The sequence below is a fragment of the Oryctolagus cuniculus genome, chromosome 1, assembly GCF_051225735.1.
Source record: "Oryctolagus cuniculus isolate XC-2025 breed Fujian yellow rabbit chromosome 1, ASM5122573v1, whole genome shotgun sequence".
NCBI classification, from domain to species: domain Eukaryota; kingdom Metazoa; phylum Chordata; class Mammalia; order Lagomorpha; family Leporidae; genus Oryctolagus; species Oryctolagus cuniculus.
Genome location: NC_142867.1, coordinates 81,254,351 through 81,270,256, shown reverse-complemented (window position 1 = coordinate 81,270,256; position 15,906 = coordinate 81,254,351). Strand labels below are relative to the sequence as shown.

General features: G+C 44.4%; 1 protein-coding gene across 7 annotated transcripts; it reads right to left on the bottom strand.

Moving 5' to 3' along the window:
* Nucleotides 1-3,927: 3,927 nt before the first annotated feature.
* LOC100356259 (tripartite motif-containing protein 64) lies at nucleotides 3,928-15,683 on the bottom strand. 7 transcript variants are annotated; one of them, XM_089311914.1, is made up of 8 exons: nucleotides 15,509-15,683; nucleotides 14,247-14,411; nucleotides 12,403-12,828; nucleotides 11,328-11,423; nucleotides 9,498-9,728; nucleotides 8,556-8,578; nucleotides 7,555-7,652; nucleotides 3,928-4,947 (listed from the first exon to the last, which is right to left on the bottom strand). In XM_089311914.1, exons 3-8 carry the CDS (start codon nucleotides 12,811-12,813, stop codon nucleotides 4,454-4,456), a joined length of 1,353 nt encoding a protein of 450 aa, XP_089168040.1. In that variant the 5' UTR covers nucleotides 12,814-12,828; nucleotides 14,247-14,411; nucleotides 15,509-15,683; the 3' UTR covers nucleotides 3,928-4,453. The 7 variants fall into 7 exon arrangements, with proteins under 7 accessions (XP_089168040.1, XP_008265754.4, XP_089168045.1 ...); XM_008267532.5 differs by lacking the exon at nucleotides 14,247-14,411 and having other exon boundaries at nucleotides 3,929-4,947; nucleotides 15,509-15,682; XM_089311919.1 differs by lacking the exons at nucleotides 11,328-11,423; nucleotides 12,403-12,828; nucleotides 14,247-14,411; nucleotides 15,509-15,683 and adding an exon at nucleotides 10,079-10,190 and having other exon boundaries at nucleotides 3,934-4,947.
* Nucleotides 15,684-15,906: the final 223 nt, after the last annotated feature.

Below are 15,906 nucleotides of genomic sequence, written 5' to 3'. Positions count from 1 at the left end.
AGAAAATTCCCTATCCCTGGATAGAGTGTGCCACTCTGTAATCTGCACCATACTTTACACTGCATGCTGATTCTTCACTGATTTGCACATCTGAGCAGGCATGTTTCCAAACAGTTCAGAGAAACAGAGAAGAAGAGCAAAAGAACTTGAATCAACAAGTGACTAAAAGAGAATGTGTATTGCCAGGGATGGTTGAGGTGTAAAATGTGCATTGCACACAAAATTAGCATATAAATATGTAAAATACATTAGTAATATTTATAAAAATAGCTATTTAAAATGTTTAGTGTGTAAGAAATTTAATAATATCATTAATGTTAATTTTATTTGGTTTTTTTTTGTGTTCACTAGAAAATTTAAAATTAGATATGTGACTCTTATTGCTATTTGGTATTTAACATTTTTTAAACTTTTATTTAATGAATATAAATTTCCAAAGTACAGCTTATGGATTACAATGGCTTTTCCCCCCCATAACTTCCCTCCCACCTGCAACCCTCCCCTCTCCCGCTCCCTCTCCCCTTCCATTCACATCAAGATTGTATTAATGGTTTAAGAAGTCAGGCTGGTGCTGCGGCTTGCTAGGCTAATCCTCCGCCTGCTGCATCAGCACTCCAGGATCTACTCCCAGTTGGGGAGCCGGAATCTGTCCTGGTTGCTCCTCTTTCAGTTCAGGTTTCTGCTGTGGCCGGGGCAGGCAGTGGAGGATGGCCCAGGTGCTTGGGACCTGCCAAAGCATGTTAGGCCAGGAGGAAGCACCTGGCTCCTGGCTTCAGATTGGCACAGTGTACGGCTGTGGCAGTCATTTGGTGGGGGTGTTGGTAAACCAACAGAAGGAAGACCTTTCTCTCTCTCTCTCTCGCTGTCTCTGTTAAAAAAAAAAAAAGTCTGTTACTAAGTCCTATGATTATTATAGGTATACCTCCAAAATTATTTTATTTGTCTTATTGTCGCCATTATTGACAAATGTCCTTAGGAAAAAGCTTGGTTTTCCTGTTTGAATTCTTCCCAGACAACTAAAATTGTAGAAAAGATGAAGAAAGTGTCCATAGAATTGGATGATGATTGGTGAAGACAAGTGGTAGAATGTAGTACCCATGAATTTTTAAAATCTTCAAATTGTAGCTAACCCTGTTTCTTTCTTTCTATAGACTGAGAGAGACAGAGAGCTCCCATAGGGGCGTTTACTGCCAGGTATTTGATACGGGAGTGAAGGAAGACCTGAAAAACCAAACATGAGACAGTGAAACAACCCAAAAAGTAACATCTGAAAGAGCCGAGACCACCCTAACTATGGGTGAAGGAGGTTTGTGATATAAACTACAACAGGACCAGAGTTCTGCAAGGAGGGTGGCAGCGGGGAAGAGGTGGTTCCTCTAAGGCAGAGGAGAGGCACAGAGACTTCTGCCATCCTCCTGCCCTCTAACGTCCTGCCAGTGTCAGCTTGTGCAAAAGCCTGGCACTCTCAGCCCTCAGTGTAAAATAAAGTTTTAAGGTTCTAAGGCATTATCATGGACATCTGAGCACAGTGTAGGGCTTGGATTTGTACACAACAATCGATGTGCTGGTAATCTGTAGTCGAGATTCAACTGCACAGATTTGGGACGTGAGAACAGCGCCAGTGTACACACATTTTCTGGACATACAAATGCAGCTGCTACAGTGAAGTGTCAAGCTGCAGAACCACAAATTATTACAGGAAGCCATGACACTACAATACGATTATGGGATCCGGTGGCTGGGAAGATGAGAGTGCCATTAACAAATCATAAAGGATCAGTGACAGCTGGAGTGTTACATCCCAGACATTACACATTTGCTCTGGTTCGCCACAGAACATCAAACAGTGGAAATTCCCTGATGGATGTTTCATTCAAATTGTGTCTGGACATAAAGCTATTATTAACACATTGACTGCAAATTCTGATGGAGTACTTGTATGTGGAGCTGACAAGGGCACTATGCACCTTTGGGACTGGAGAACTGGCTCCAATTTTCAGAGTCCACGCAGGGGTGCAGCCTGGGTCATTGGACAGTGAATCTGGAATATTCGTTTGTGCTTTTGATCAATCTGAAAGTTAATTACTAACAGCTTCAGCTGATAAAACCATTCACGTGCACAGAAAGGATGATACAGTGAGAGAAGAAATTCATCAAGGGGCTGGCGCTGGGGGAAGCAGGTAAAACTGCCACCTACAGTGCCAGCATCCTATATGAGCGCTAGTTCGAGTCCCGACTACTCCACTTCTGATGCAACTCTCTGCTATGGCTTGGGAAAACAGTGAAGATTGCCCAAGTGCTTGGACCCCTGTGCCCTGTGTGGGGGATCCGGAAGAAGTTCCTGCCTCCTAGCTTGGGAGCTCTGACCGTGGCGGCCAATTAGGAAGTGAACCAGTTGATGGAAATCTCCTTCTCTCTGCCTCTCCACTCTGTGTAACTCTGACTTTCAAATAAATAATAAAATGAATCTCTTTTAAAACAGAAGAAGAACAACCTATCTGGTCAGCTGGAAACCAGAAATTATCAAGAGAAAGAGTTTGTAATGTGATGCTGTCTCCATGGTGGTTCTTTTTTGTTTGTGTGTGAGTATTTATTTATTCTGAGCTTGGCATTGATGAGGAAATCCTGTCGTCTTGTGTTCTGGCTGGGAGTATAAAGCAGAAACTCACTTTTGGTATGATTGCTGCTTTGTATTTTCAACAAACTGCCCCCCCCCCCACACACACACGCACACACTTCTCACGGTGTTTTTATTTCTAAAACAAAGAGTTTGTGCTGTTGGGGAAAGATAAAACTAGTTTCATCTTCTAACACTTTGAGAGACTCACCCAGAAATAGTGTTGATTTTGGACATTTGAGACAGAATTGACCATCACAGTTAGTTGAATTAGTAGTGACTTGAGTTAGTAGATTACATAATATTAAGCCTACAGAGTTTCCACCTGCCAATTCACTACCCAAAATAGCTAGGATTGGGCAAGGACAAAGCTAGGATCCAGAAATGTATTTCTGGGTCTTGCATGAGGGTGGGAGAAACCAAGTACTTGAGCCATCACCTGTGGTTGCCCACAGTGCCCGTTGTTACCCTGAAGCTAGAATATGCAGAGGAGCAGGACATGTCCCCAAGTGCTCCAAAAAGAGATGTGGCCATTCCAAGTGGATCTGAAACCACTGAGCCAAACATGAATGTTCTTGATGTTAGAATAACTTTGTTAATACTAACACTCTCTCTCTCTCTTTTTTTTTGGGGGGGGGGGTGAGGGGGCAGGTAGAGTTGTAGACAGTGAGAGAGAGAGACAGAGACAAAGCATTTCCTTCCATTGGTTCACTCCCCCAGTGGTCGCTAGGGTTGACGATGCACTGATCTGAAGCCAGGAGCCAGGTGCTTCCTCCTGGTCTCCCATGCGGATGCAGAGCCCAAACACTTGGGCCATCCTCCACTGCCCTTCTGGGACACAGCAGAGAGCTGGACTGGAAGACAAGCAAGGAGCAACGGGGACAGAACCAGCACTGGTGGTGGAGGTGTAACCAAGTGAGCCACAATGACGGCCCCAATACTGAACTCTTATTTGTTCTTTAGTCCACTCATTGACTACATTTGTTTTGTCTGATATGTCCTAAACAGTGCTCCGGGTAATAGCAATACAGCACCAGGAAAATTTCCCATTTGGAAAATTTTGAATTTGTACTGAGCAGTTATCATTAACTACCAGTTGGTTGAATTTATGTTGGATGTTATTGGTGATGTTGGATGTTATGCTTAGAGTGTGTGATCTCTGCAGTCGTGAAGGGCTTCCTGAAAAAAAACTGAGCTGAAATGTAATGAATGACCAGGACTTGATGAAGTGATTGGTTGTCAGGCATTTGCATCTACCCCAAAAGGCCAGATTTGAAGAAAGACCTTTGCAAACTTCCTTTTATTTAGTAAAGTGAGAGAAGAGACTTCACTCCACTACCCAAGACATAGTCAACTATGGGAATAAAAGGCTGTTTGCATGATGATGTGCCTTGGTGGCATTTAGCTAAATGGGAAACAAGATGCCACAGCCACATATTTCATCATTTTATTAGCATATGATGCTTAGAATATACAACCCCACAAATGTCAAAGTAGAAAAGGATTTTTCAGGTGTTGGAGTTAGGAGGTATGCCCACGGGGAGTGTACACTAATAGACACTGAATTTCTTTACAGCATGATGAAAAAGTACTGGGGTCAGATAACTGTGAAAGTTTCAAAGTTCTTTACTAAAATAAATTTTAATAGAAAACGTTCATATATTCATTGCAGTTGTATGCTGTGTGGTTTCTAACCAAGCTCTAATTATGACGACACTGTGCTCATGAAGTTACAACGTGCTCCAAAACAATCCTGCTGTCTCACATAAAAATATCCCAGGGTGGCGAGCTCCTCCATATGGGAGTTCACAAAGAATCATCATCAAACCTGACATGTCATGGGGGACCAAGCCAAAAAAAGGGATTCAGAGGAGAAGTAAACTGGGTTGGAACATTACAATGTATGAGGGAACCTTTGTCAACATCATAGAAACCCACTGTTCCATGGTCACAATCCAGAAACACCCCAACCATACTCAGGGGCCTCTTCACATAGTGAGTTAAGGGTGGAACACTGGTGTAGAGGATGTAATGGTTGTTACTCTTCAGGGAGGCCAGGAGAAATGCTTCTTCAAAATGAATAATGTTGCTGGTATCACTTGTGCTGGAATCATAACAGACTCCCAAAATCCAGGTGGAAGAGGATGACACATCCACCTCCCAGTAATGTTGGCCAGAGGTGAAGGTCTGAGCACCCCACACAGCAAAGCTCTCTGCTCTCTGGGAATGGTTGGGAGCACTGCGATGTTCTTCTCCAAATATTGTGCTTCTGAGATCTTCAGAGAAGCTTACATAGCGGCGGGCCACTTCCCTCCTCAGACCATTATCCACTGTAGAAAGAGAACAATCTGATCAATGAATGTTGTTTCCATGGCCTGAAGACAAAACTTTGCTGCCTGTGGATTCACTTCACTCGACTTTGCAAGGAAAACTAACAGAAGAAAGGTAGCATAATGAATTGAGATTCACTCAACTGAGAAAATCAAAGGTTCAAGTGCATTTCCAGGAAAAAAAAATAATCAAACAACAGAGAAAAATAAGAAAAGGAGCTTAAACATATCACACACTGTGTGAAGTAGGGTTATGGTTGATCTAGAGTGTTAATTATTTCAATAGTTTTGAATATATATGTTTAATTATATGTCTTTGAATAGAGACACAGAGACAGAGAAATGTTACATCTGCTCGCTCACTCTCCATATACCCACGACCAAGGCTGGGCCCGGCCTGTGCCAGGAGCCAGCATCCAAACATGGTCTCCCACATGGATGGCAGGGATCCAGACATTGGGGATAACATCTGCTGCCCCCCAAGGTGTGCATTAGCAGGAAGCTGGATGGAAGCTGAGGTGGGACTGATTCCCAGGCACTGTGCTATGGGGTAAGGATGCCCAAGACACTTTACTGCTGAGCCAAATGCCTACCACTCGATAGCATGTATTGAGACAACGATGCAACTTCTACTTTCTTGGCTAGGAAAGTATCCTTTAGTGTTTTACTTAATTCCATTTGTAAATACAATACTTTGAAATGTGATAGATCTTAAATGGGAAATCAGCTACACATCTGAATATTTCCAAAATAAAACTCATGCTCCAGTAAGTAGTATACTTAAAGAATGTTCTGACTTCAGCTTATCTGTTCAGGATGTGGATTTAGCCCAATCTGGGTTTCAACCGTCTGTCCCTGAACTCTCTCTACTGCAGGCCTAACATCATTGCACTGTGTTCACAGATCTCTCATCATTTAATTGTTTTCAGAATCATTGATAGTATTGGAATGGTTCTGCTCTTTTTTTACAGGCAGAGTTAGACAGTGAGAGAGAGTGAGAGAGAGAGAAACAGAGAGAAAGGTCTTCCTTTCCATTGGTTCACCCATCAAATGGCCACTACGGGTGGTACGCTGTGGCTGGTGCACTCCGTCGATCCCAAGCCAAGAGCCAGGTGCTTCCTCAGGTCTCCTATGTGGGTGTAGGGCCCAAGCACTTGGGCCATCCTCCACTGCCTTCCCGGGCCACAGCAGAAAGCTGGCCTGGAAGAGGAGCAATCAGGACAGAATCCAGAGCCCCAACCGGACTGGAACCCGGGGTGCTGGGGCCGCAGGCAGAGGATTAGCCAAGTGAGCCGCGGTGCCAGCCGGAATGGTTCTGCTTGTGAGAATTTCTCCTTTTTTGGGTTGGTCAAATACTTCTGAGTTTATCAATGATAATAGCTATATTAGCAGTGCAGCATAAATGTACTTGGCATATAGAACAAATTAAAAACCACAAGTTGTGGGGAGCAACTCGGACTAGACTAAGTTACTGGAATTAAGACTTATTCTATGCATCTGCTCTCCCACAATATGGCGCTGGGAGAGGAAGAAACAGCTTCTACACAGCTGCCTCCAGTTCAACCAATAAGCAGCAGGAGCTGCTCCTGATTGGAGGAGAGCAGCATACTCGGCGTGTGGGTAGCAGAGTTGGGATTGCTGGAAAAGGACTATAAAGGAGGAGCGAGACAACATGCACCAGGAACATCTAAGGGGAACATCTATCTGAAGGAACACCTGTGCAGCCCCCGAGAGAGCCGGCCGGCGGTGTGCCGCTCCCCCGCAGAAGTGGGGATAGTGGCTAGGAGGAACCGCCCTTCCACGGAGGTGTAAGGGACGGTGGCCAACCCGGGAAGAACCAGCAGCAAACCCGGGGAGGGCGGAGCAGACAAAAAGAACAGCGCAGGGTCCTGTGTCGTTCCTCCACGAAGAGGGGGAGCGACATCATGGTGCCGTGACTCGGATAGGAAGCTTAGGCAGGGTTTAGTGTCGTTCCTCCACGAAGAGGGGGAGCGACACAAGTGCCAAATTTAAACTTTAAGATCTGGCCAGTATTACAGCATAGTGGTTAAGGCTGATGGCTCTGACACGGGCATCCCATATGGTAGCTGCTTCATGTCCCAGTTGTTCCACTTCCAATCCAGCTCCCTGAGAATGGCCTGGGGAAGCAGCAGCAGATGACCCAAATATTTGAGCCTCTGCTACCCTTGTGGGAGTAGCAGAAGAAGCTCCTGGCTCCTGGCTTTGGCCTGTGCTAGCCATGGCCATTGCGGCCTTCTGGGGAGTAAAGCAGCAGGTGGAAGAGCTCCCTTTCTCTCTATTTCTCCCTAAAAACCTGCAGTGGATGGAGTAAACACACAGTTTTGACTGCTGCTCTAAGAAGTGAGCATTGTACCCCTTCTTAATCAAATGACCTGGATACTCTTCCTGTAGTTTGCTTACATCAGCATGCTCATTACAAATTTCAGTTTCGATCATTGCAATGTGATGAAACAAAGTGAGAAGGCACAGTTTCAAAAAATCCTATAACATTTTCAGGGACACAAAATGAAATAAAATAGGAAATGGCTCAGGCACAAAAGCCGTGAAGAAGGAAATTAGGGCTGGAAGGATGGAGGCTGAGCTCACCTCTGAAGTTGTTTAGCATCTCTCTGAGTCCAGTGATGTTCCGCAATGTCAGCTCTGGGTTCACCCCCTGGAGACGGAGCGTCTGCACCAGCTCTGCTCTGTAAGGAATCACACGAGTGACACTCCAGGTCAAAGGGCAATAGCAGGGTCAAATCAAAAGTACCAGCTGTAAATCCAAGATATTTCATTGGGAATTTTCCCATTATCATCTAATAAGAATAAATGTATTCACTACCTTAGGTGAGATAAAATTAGTACTTCTCTCTAAATTTCACATCACATCCATTTGCCTCTTTCTTCTCAGACATTATTCAACCTCTCAAATGACAGTGGCTGCCCCCTGTATCCCTCACTTGACTTCAGGTAAAACAGAAATCCTGAGTAGCTACAGAGAGCAGGGCTTTTAGGTAGAATCTATGGGAATTCAGTCAACAGACATCCCCAACAGTACAGTCAGGAGGATCTGCACTGAGCCAGGAGGCTGTGAGCTTTTCTGCCAAGCAAGGGAATGGAAATCCAAACTGGCAGCCATGGTCCTGAGGGAGCTGAGGTGGCTGATGCCCCTGATCCAGCCAGCAACTGGGACAGACTCAGAGGGCAGGACCTGCTCACTGCTGCTCCCAGGAGTGAATCCTCCCTCCTCCTTCCCTGCTGTGGGAATTGCTCTTTCCTGTGTGTTTTTCACTTTCCCTCTTTCAAGGGTGGGGCCTCCTCTGGGATTTCTCAGAATAATATGAACATAAGGGTTGGTTGGGATAGTTTCAAAGGAAGGGGAGGAGAGAAAAGGTGAAATAAAGCCCAGAAAGTCAAATCTTTTTTTGTATATTTTGGTTCACCCACACCTCATCTGGCACCAAAGAGTAGAAGACCTCAGAATCCCTTATCCAACAACTTGGTAAATAGTCAGGAAGATCAAAGGAAATCATGCAAAACAGAAGCATCTGCTGCATCAGCAAGAACACAACTTTCTTACACATTGCAGATTCTCATTGTAAACTTACCTTTCTAATACACTCTGCATATCCTGCAAAAAAAAAAAAAAACCATTCAGTTATGATAATTCTCTCCTCTGATCTCTATGAAATACTTGCATTGTTAATTTGTAGTAATATATTTTCTCCTTATGATTTTGTAAAGAGGGATCAGAGTCTGTTAATAACAGACTATGACCTGATCCATGAGGAACTTCCTCTGTGTGAATTAAGAAGGTGGTACTCAGGATGAAGATGTGCAGCTGTAAAAAGATTAGGTTGTAGGTTCCCTCATGCCCACTCACATTCCAGAGAGAGGTCTGACTGCTGCTAACATTATTGCAAAGCAGGGAAACCTCCGAACATCAGAGTTCACTGCAAATGATTATCAAAGCTTTCTTAGGCAAAGGCAAGGCCTCAATGTCATCAGAAAATTGTTCTCTGTTTTGTACCCCTGTGACGATGGAGGCAAGAGTAGGGAATATTATTTCTGTGAAAGGCAATTGGATAGTTACAACATCATTCATGGACACAACAAATTATCACCAAAAATAAATATCCTGCAGATTTATTGAATATTCTGGGGTTGCCTAGGCAGGGCCAAACCGATTGATATCACAGGCCTTATATAACCCTCTGGACAATCAGCACCCCTGGAGGGGAGAATAAATTGAGAATTAATCGAAGATGTAACCCTTGTGTGGTCGTTGAGTTCCTGGATAATTTTCTCTAGAGTAGTTTTCCTGCTTACAATGCAGGGACTTTTATCTTATCTGAATTGTGACAAAGAAAAGCACCCAAAAGATTATCAGACTATGCAGAACCAAGCGATCGGGCAAAAATAAAGATACAGGGCAGTAGACCTGAATCATGCAGCTTAAAGTAGTGATAGGTGCAGGTATCATTTTTTGGTTCTTACGCCCTTGCCCAGAAAAGCACTTCTTTCCCATAACATGGACTCTCCCTGCTCACCTGGAGTAACTCCATGTCAGGCTTGTGACACACCTCAGCCAGCTCTCTGTACGTGTTTATCACCTGGTGTTTCTGTTGGGTCATTCTCATTTCACTACCCTGGAGCTGTTGGGAAATCTCCTGTGCTTCTCTGTGCAGGGCCTGCAGCTGCAGTTGCTCCTCCTCGTGGAGAAATATACGCAACTTCTGGTACTGAGCTTTGATCATCAGCTCCCTTAAGGACACATATTCCTGCAGAGATATTAGGTAAAAAGTTTACATATCTCATGCTGAACAGAACATTGAAATGGCCAATATTATTTCCAGAGTTGCCTGAGACACTGACATCCCATAGGAGTGCCTCTTCAAGTCCCTGCTGTTCCACTTCCCATCCATCTGCTTGCTAACATGCCTGGGAAGGAGGCAGATGAAGGCCCAAGTGTTTGGACCCTTACTTTCCACAATGGAGACCCTGATGATGTTTCAACCTCCTCTTCTCAGCCTGGTCCAGCCATTATAAGCTGGGGAACATACAAGTACATGGATGCTCCCCTCACCTCATCACTCTATCTTTCAACTAAATAAAACATTTCAAAATGTACTTTGCAGACTTTCTGCCTCACCCATGCAACACCTCTTGAGTATATGCAAGTCTTTTCTGTGCGTGCCTCCTGTAGGTTCTTAGTCTTTTTCTATGTTTAAATCAAGATTCACCAAATGATCTCAGGTGATTCTCCCCCTTCCCCCCCTCTGCCACCACCTCTCTGAAGCTTCTTCAGTATTTGTACCCCATCAACTCTTTTGACTGTAATGTAAGCCTACTTAAGTTTGTTCTGTTCCTTTGCCTGATTCTTCTAAATAATTAGAACTATTTAGGTAGAGTCTGTTGGGAGCAACCCGGACTGGACTGAGTTACTGGAATTAAGACTTATTCTATGCATCTGCTCTCCCACAATATGGCGCTGGGAGAGGAGGCAACAGCTTCTACCCAGCTGCCTCTCACCAACTTGACAAGCTGCAGGACCTGCTCCTGATTGGAGGAGAGCAGCGTACTCGGCATGTGGGCAGCCCAGTTAGGATTGGCGGAGGAGGACTATAAAGGAGGAGAGAGACGGCATGCACCAGGAACATCTAAGGGGAACACCTGTGCAGCCCCCGAGAGAGCCGGCCGGCGGTGTGCCGCTCCCCCGCGGAAGTGGGGAATGTGGCAGGGGGAACCGCCCTTCCACGGAGGTGGAAGGACCAGCAGCCAACCCGGGAAGGACCAGCAGCAAACCCGGGGAGGGCCGAGCAGACAGAAGAACAGCGCAGGGTCCTGTGTCGTTCCTCCACGAAGACGGGGAGCGACATAATGGTGCTGTGACTCGGATAGGAAACCTATGCAGGGTTTAGTGTCGTTCCTCCACGAAGAGGGGGAGCGACATAATGGTGTGGTGACTCGGATATGAAGCCTAGGCAGGGTTCAGTGTTGCTCCTCCACGGAGACGGGGAGCGACAGAGTCCACGTCACACAGTTTTCTTTAATGACTTCATTTTCTTAATTGATACGATTCTACTTTTCACTGCTTCTTCATAGCCATACTTAATGCTATCTTTAGTGTTGGATAAGGTTTGTGTAAACCTTCAGGGTTGGACTTGGAGTATCTGGGGTGACCTGTTTTCCATACACCAGGGTATGCTTCTCACTAGGTGTCTTGGCTGGCACAGGATTTGTGATCACTGAGTTACCATTTGAAACCACCACTGCTTCTGGGAGGAAATCACAAACTCTTCATGGTAAACGGAATTTGCCAAAGCAGTATAGTGATTGTAAGCATTATAGTAATTGAAGAACATCTTTTTCATTCTTACCTTGAATGAATGAGTCTTTTTAATTTCCTCTGTCACATTGTTTTTCAATTCCTGGATCAGTTCCCATAAAGTATTCATTTCCTTTAAAAGCTTTTCCTGCAGAATAATGATAAGATTTAGCAACATGGAATATATTCTTGTATATTTTACCTCCGTACTTATTAGAAATGGTGGTGGTTGAGAGAATGGTATTGAGACTACTAATTGTTGTATTCTGACTTCTTTTTCTGATGTAAGTGATTGTGACTAAAGTGGAGTGGTCATATTTTCACAAGTTGACCTAATTTGAGTCTTAGATTTGGGATACTGAGTGTGGTAGAAAATTACAAGGATGTCATTGCAGTGTAATGAGTTCATTGGCCTCCTGCTAAACCAGTATGCCATGTGGGCTGCAGTTCATGTCCTGCCCCCCCCACCTCTGCTCCATCTCCCTTCTGATGGTCTGTGAAAGCAACGGAAGATGTCCCAAGTGCTTTGGCCTTTGACACCCACAGGAAAGTTCCAAAAGAATATCCTGACTCCCAGCTACAGCCTGGCCCAGCCCTGGTCATGTGAGCATTTGTGGTGGAACCCACAAACTGTATGGCACATCTCTCTCTCTCTCTCTCTCTCTCTTTCTCTCTTTTGCTTTCTGTGTTTGCATATAAAACTACCTTTGAAATAAGTAAATCTTAAAAATAAAAGATGAAACTTACAATAGAAAATGTGAATAAAGTCAATAAAATTTGCTTCCTTAGAAACGGTGTTTATGTTACTTGGCTGTGAAGCAGTCACAGTTGCAGCACAAGCCCAAGTTTCTGCTGATGACCACTTGCACTGCACCTTACCAACTGGCCTTGCATGGACAGTGCTTCTAAGCTGGCTCCCCCTCATGACAACTCAACCCAATTGTGAATATGGGGTCCATTGAGTAACAACATGGAAGGACACATTTACATCTTGGGATTCACAGGGAAAAATCACTACCATCACAGTCTCCATTCTCACCCACTTCCACTGCATTTCCACAAATCCCCACCTTTCTCTCTAGTTCAGGATCCCAGAGAATCCACATGGCTCTGGAGGCATTACTCACCCGGGACTCCTCAGCAGCACATTCCATCATGGTGTGGTCATGTATCTCTGGCTGTGGGCATCCAGAGAGAGGCTGATAGTGCAGGCTCTTGTCCACCTCTGTGAGGAGCCCTGCTGCTTCTGTCTGCTCACCAGGGACCTGCTCCTGCAACCTGGTGACCTGGTTCAATTGGTACTTTCTGGCAGCAGAAGCCAGCTTCTTGAGCACGACATTGGTTTTGAAGTTTGTCTTCTCTGACATCTCCTTACACATTGGGCAGCACATGGGAGTCTCGGCTTCCTCCCAGCTCAGAGAAAGGCAGGATCTACAAAAGTTGTGTCCACAGTCTATCCTAACTGGGTCTAGGAAGAAGTTCATGCAAATTGGGCATGTGAGTTCCTGCTGGAAGACTTGCAACGTGGCTGGATCCATGTCTCGATGAAGATCCTTTAAAAACAGAGAGAAATAAAGTGGTCTTCCCTGAAGAGAGAAAGCATGCACTGTGTACCGTTTTCTTCCCCTACTTGCCTGCATACAAACCTACACATCATGAGTATAAACATGCTGGGTCTACAATCTAACAGAAATAAGAAAGTAATACATGTATTATGGTTGTTTAAAGGAAGTAACCTGGGTCGGTGCTGTAGTGCAACAGATTAAAACCATGGGCTGCAGGGCCCACATCCTGGCTGCTCTACTTCTGAACAGCTCCCTGCTGATGTGCCTGAGAAGCTAGCAGAGGATGACCAATGTCCTTGGGCCACTGAGCATACCCATGGGGAGTCCCAGAAGAAGATCCTGGCTCCTGGCTTCTGATTGGGTCAGTGCTGGCCTTTGGGAACATTTGGAGAGTGATCTAGAGAATCAAAGACCTGTCTCTCTCTCTGTCTCTACCTCTAAGAATTTCTCTTTCAAATAAATAAATAAATAAATAAACCTTTCAACTACATAATAAACAGTACGTAACAAATTTATTTGGAGAAATTTAAGGTGATGGTAAAAGATGAGATGATTCCAAGGTTTGTTTTCATTTTCTTATTGGCCTAGAAGCAACACAAGATCAGTATTTCTTTCTGCATCTCCCCTCCTCCTCATCCTCTTCCTCTCTCTCTCTTCTCTGAGTTCCTACGCTATTCATTTCCTGCAGGACTGCTCAGCTTTAACACACACCAAAACAGTGGAACTCCATACTATGGGTCTATCCTCTCTGCCTTGCAACTCAGAGGTACTTTTCTGAAATCAGTTATGAGACCAGGCTTAATCGAAGATTATTTGATTTAATCAGTGTTAAGTTGAATGCTCAGCTTCTAAAACAATAAGCAGGTGAGTTTCCTTTTCAACCTCAACCTGAACATTTTCTTCAAGTAATAAACTACACAAATCATTTCCAGTTTGAGAAAATATCATTTTCCCAGAGTTAGTTCATGTCATCAGAGGGATGGTCACATTCTGAAAAGGTGAACAGTCAACCACAGCAATGGGCAACAACTGGCCAATTGTCCTTTAAATCAAGTAGAAGATGGCTCAAGTGCTTGGGCAACTGCACCCATGTGGGAGACTGGGATGAAGCTCCTGCCTCCTGGTTTTAAATCAGTGCAGTTCTGGCTGTTGTGGCCAAGTGGGGAGTGAACCGTTGGAGGGAAGACTTCTCTCTCCCTCCCTCTCTCTCTCTGTCTCTCTCACTAACTCTACCTCCCAAATAAATAAATAAAATCTTAAAAAAAATTAGTAGAAAAGACACATTTGCTTTGATAAAACATCCGTAATCTGATCATTAAACTTCAAGTATATTTGTAAAAGAAACTGAACATGAAGGCCTGTCCTCTAAATTCTATACTCAAAGTGTGTGTGATGAGTAGTCTCACCTTTGGAAGTGCAGATGTGATTGGTCGTTTCAGTTCTATGCACAGCCGTTTCCAGTTCAGGATTCTCTCTTCTGATCTCAACTCCTCTGGGTGTGTCCCCTTTGACAGGATTTCACCAGACCCACCCACCAAATCCACTCAATGAGAGAGCTTCTGTCTTCAGAACTAATTGGATTTGCATCATGAGGTTACAGGGAAGGTGGAAAAGTGATTCATTGGATTTACAAGGTGCAGAAAATAGTACCCAGGGGCTAAGAGACAAGCAAACTGTAGACTGGGTTTGCGAGATGTGGGGAAGTTGACCAGATGTAAATTGTTCCAAGAAATTTTCACTGAGGGCTGAGAGCACCAGGCTTTTGCACAAGCTGACACTGGCAGACGTTAGAGGGTGGGAGGATGGCAGAAGTCCCTGTGGCTCTCCTCTGCCTTAGAGGAAACACCTCCTCCCTGCTGCCACCCTCCTTGCAGAACTCTGGTCCTGTTGTAGTTTACACCACAAACCTCCTTCACCCATAGTTACACTCTTTTAGATGCTGCTCTCTGGGTTGTTCCAACACTGTGAATATCTGCCATTATGTTTTTTTTTTTCCCAAAGTGGCCCCAAGACCTTGTTCCATGGTCTCAGATGTTTTCTTGAATGGTTAACTTAGGGGCTGGCCTAAGGGTTAGGCCACAGCTCACAATGCTGGCATTCCATGTGGGAGCTGTGGTGTAATCCAAGCTGCTCCACTTCCAATCCAGCTCCCCACTTTCATGCCTGAGAAAGCATTGGCAAATGGCTCAAGAGCTTGGCCCTGTGCCTTTCACTGGAGACCTGGAATAAGCTCTGGCTCCTTCCTAGCTTAGATTAAACCATCATTAGACAACCTGGCTGCAATGTAAAATTTCTGTAGAGAAATCATTTTACAGATTCCACAAGAAGATTTTCTATGGCAACCTTGCCAGAACTTCAGCATTTGATGCATATGGCATCAGAAAATTACAGAAAATATATTAATTTATAAGATACAAAATTATAATAGGCAAAAACTTTTATACATATTTCTATTTTTTGGATAGGCAGAGTTAGAGAGAGAAAGAGAGAAAGGTTTTCCTTCCATTGGTTCACCCCCCAGATGACTTATATATATTTCTTAGACACATGAACATATGCCTGAAAGCAACAGAAGACTGCTTATTGCCAAGTCATAAAATGAAAATTCCTCTGTTTTCAAGGTTCAAGGTAAAAAACTTCAATTCATTTCTTTGGACCCAGTACTCACCTGACGATTGGAATTGGTCCTCTGCAACTTCTTGGATTGGATCCTGGGTCAGGTAGGTGGTTCTGAGTTCCCTGGGCTCTGGAGGATCAGAAGGTTTCCACAGCCCAGTCAACACCAAGCCTCAGAACTGAATACACCTTGACTGGGTGAGACCTTTATACAAGAGGAGCAAGCCCCGCCCTGATGGGATTACTGTAGCAGAGAGGACTAGGGGGAGGGGCACTATTTCCCATCATTCTTTGGGTGAACACCTTCTCAGGTGATTTAGTTAAAAGCAATTGGATCAATCTCAAATTACACAAAAGTTCTCTTGATTGAAATGAATAATTATTTGGGAGGTGACAGTTGTAAATTTTTGAATTCCAGATAGATATTCTCTGACTACACCCATCGAGATA

Bases quoted from the DNA above. Each gene is read 5' to 3' on its own strand.
- LOC100356259 (XM_089311914.1), bottom strand. From the start codon at position 12,813: ATGGATCCAGCCACGTTGCAAGTCTTCCAGCAGGAACTCACATGCCCA. The intron at 11,424-12,402 runs GTGAGTAATGCC...ATTATTCTGCAG, and splicing joins GTGCTGCTGAGGAGTCCCGG to GAAAAGCTTTTAAAGGAAAT. The intron at 7,653-8,555 runs GTAAGTTTACAA...GATTCCTTACAG, and splicing joins ATGCAGAGTGTATTAGAAAG to AGCAGAGCTGGTGCAGACGC.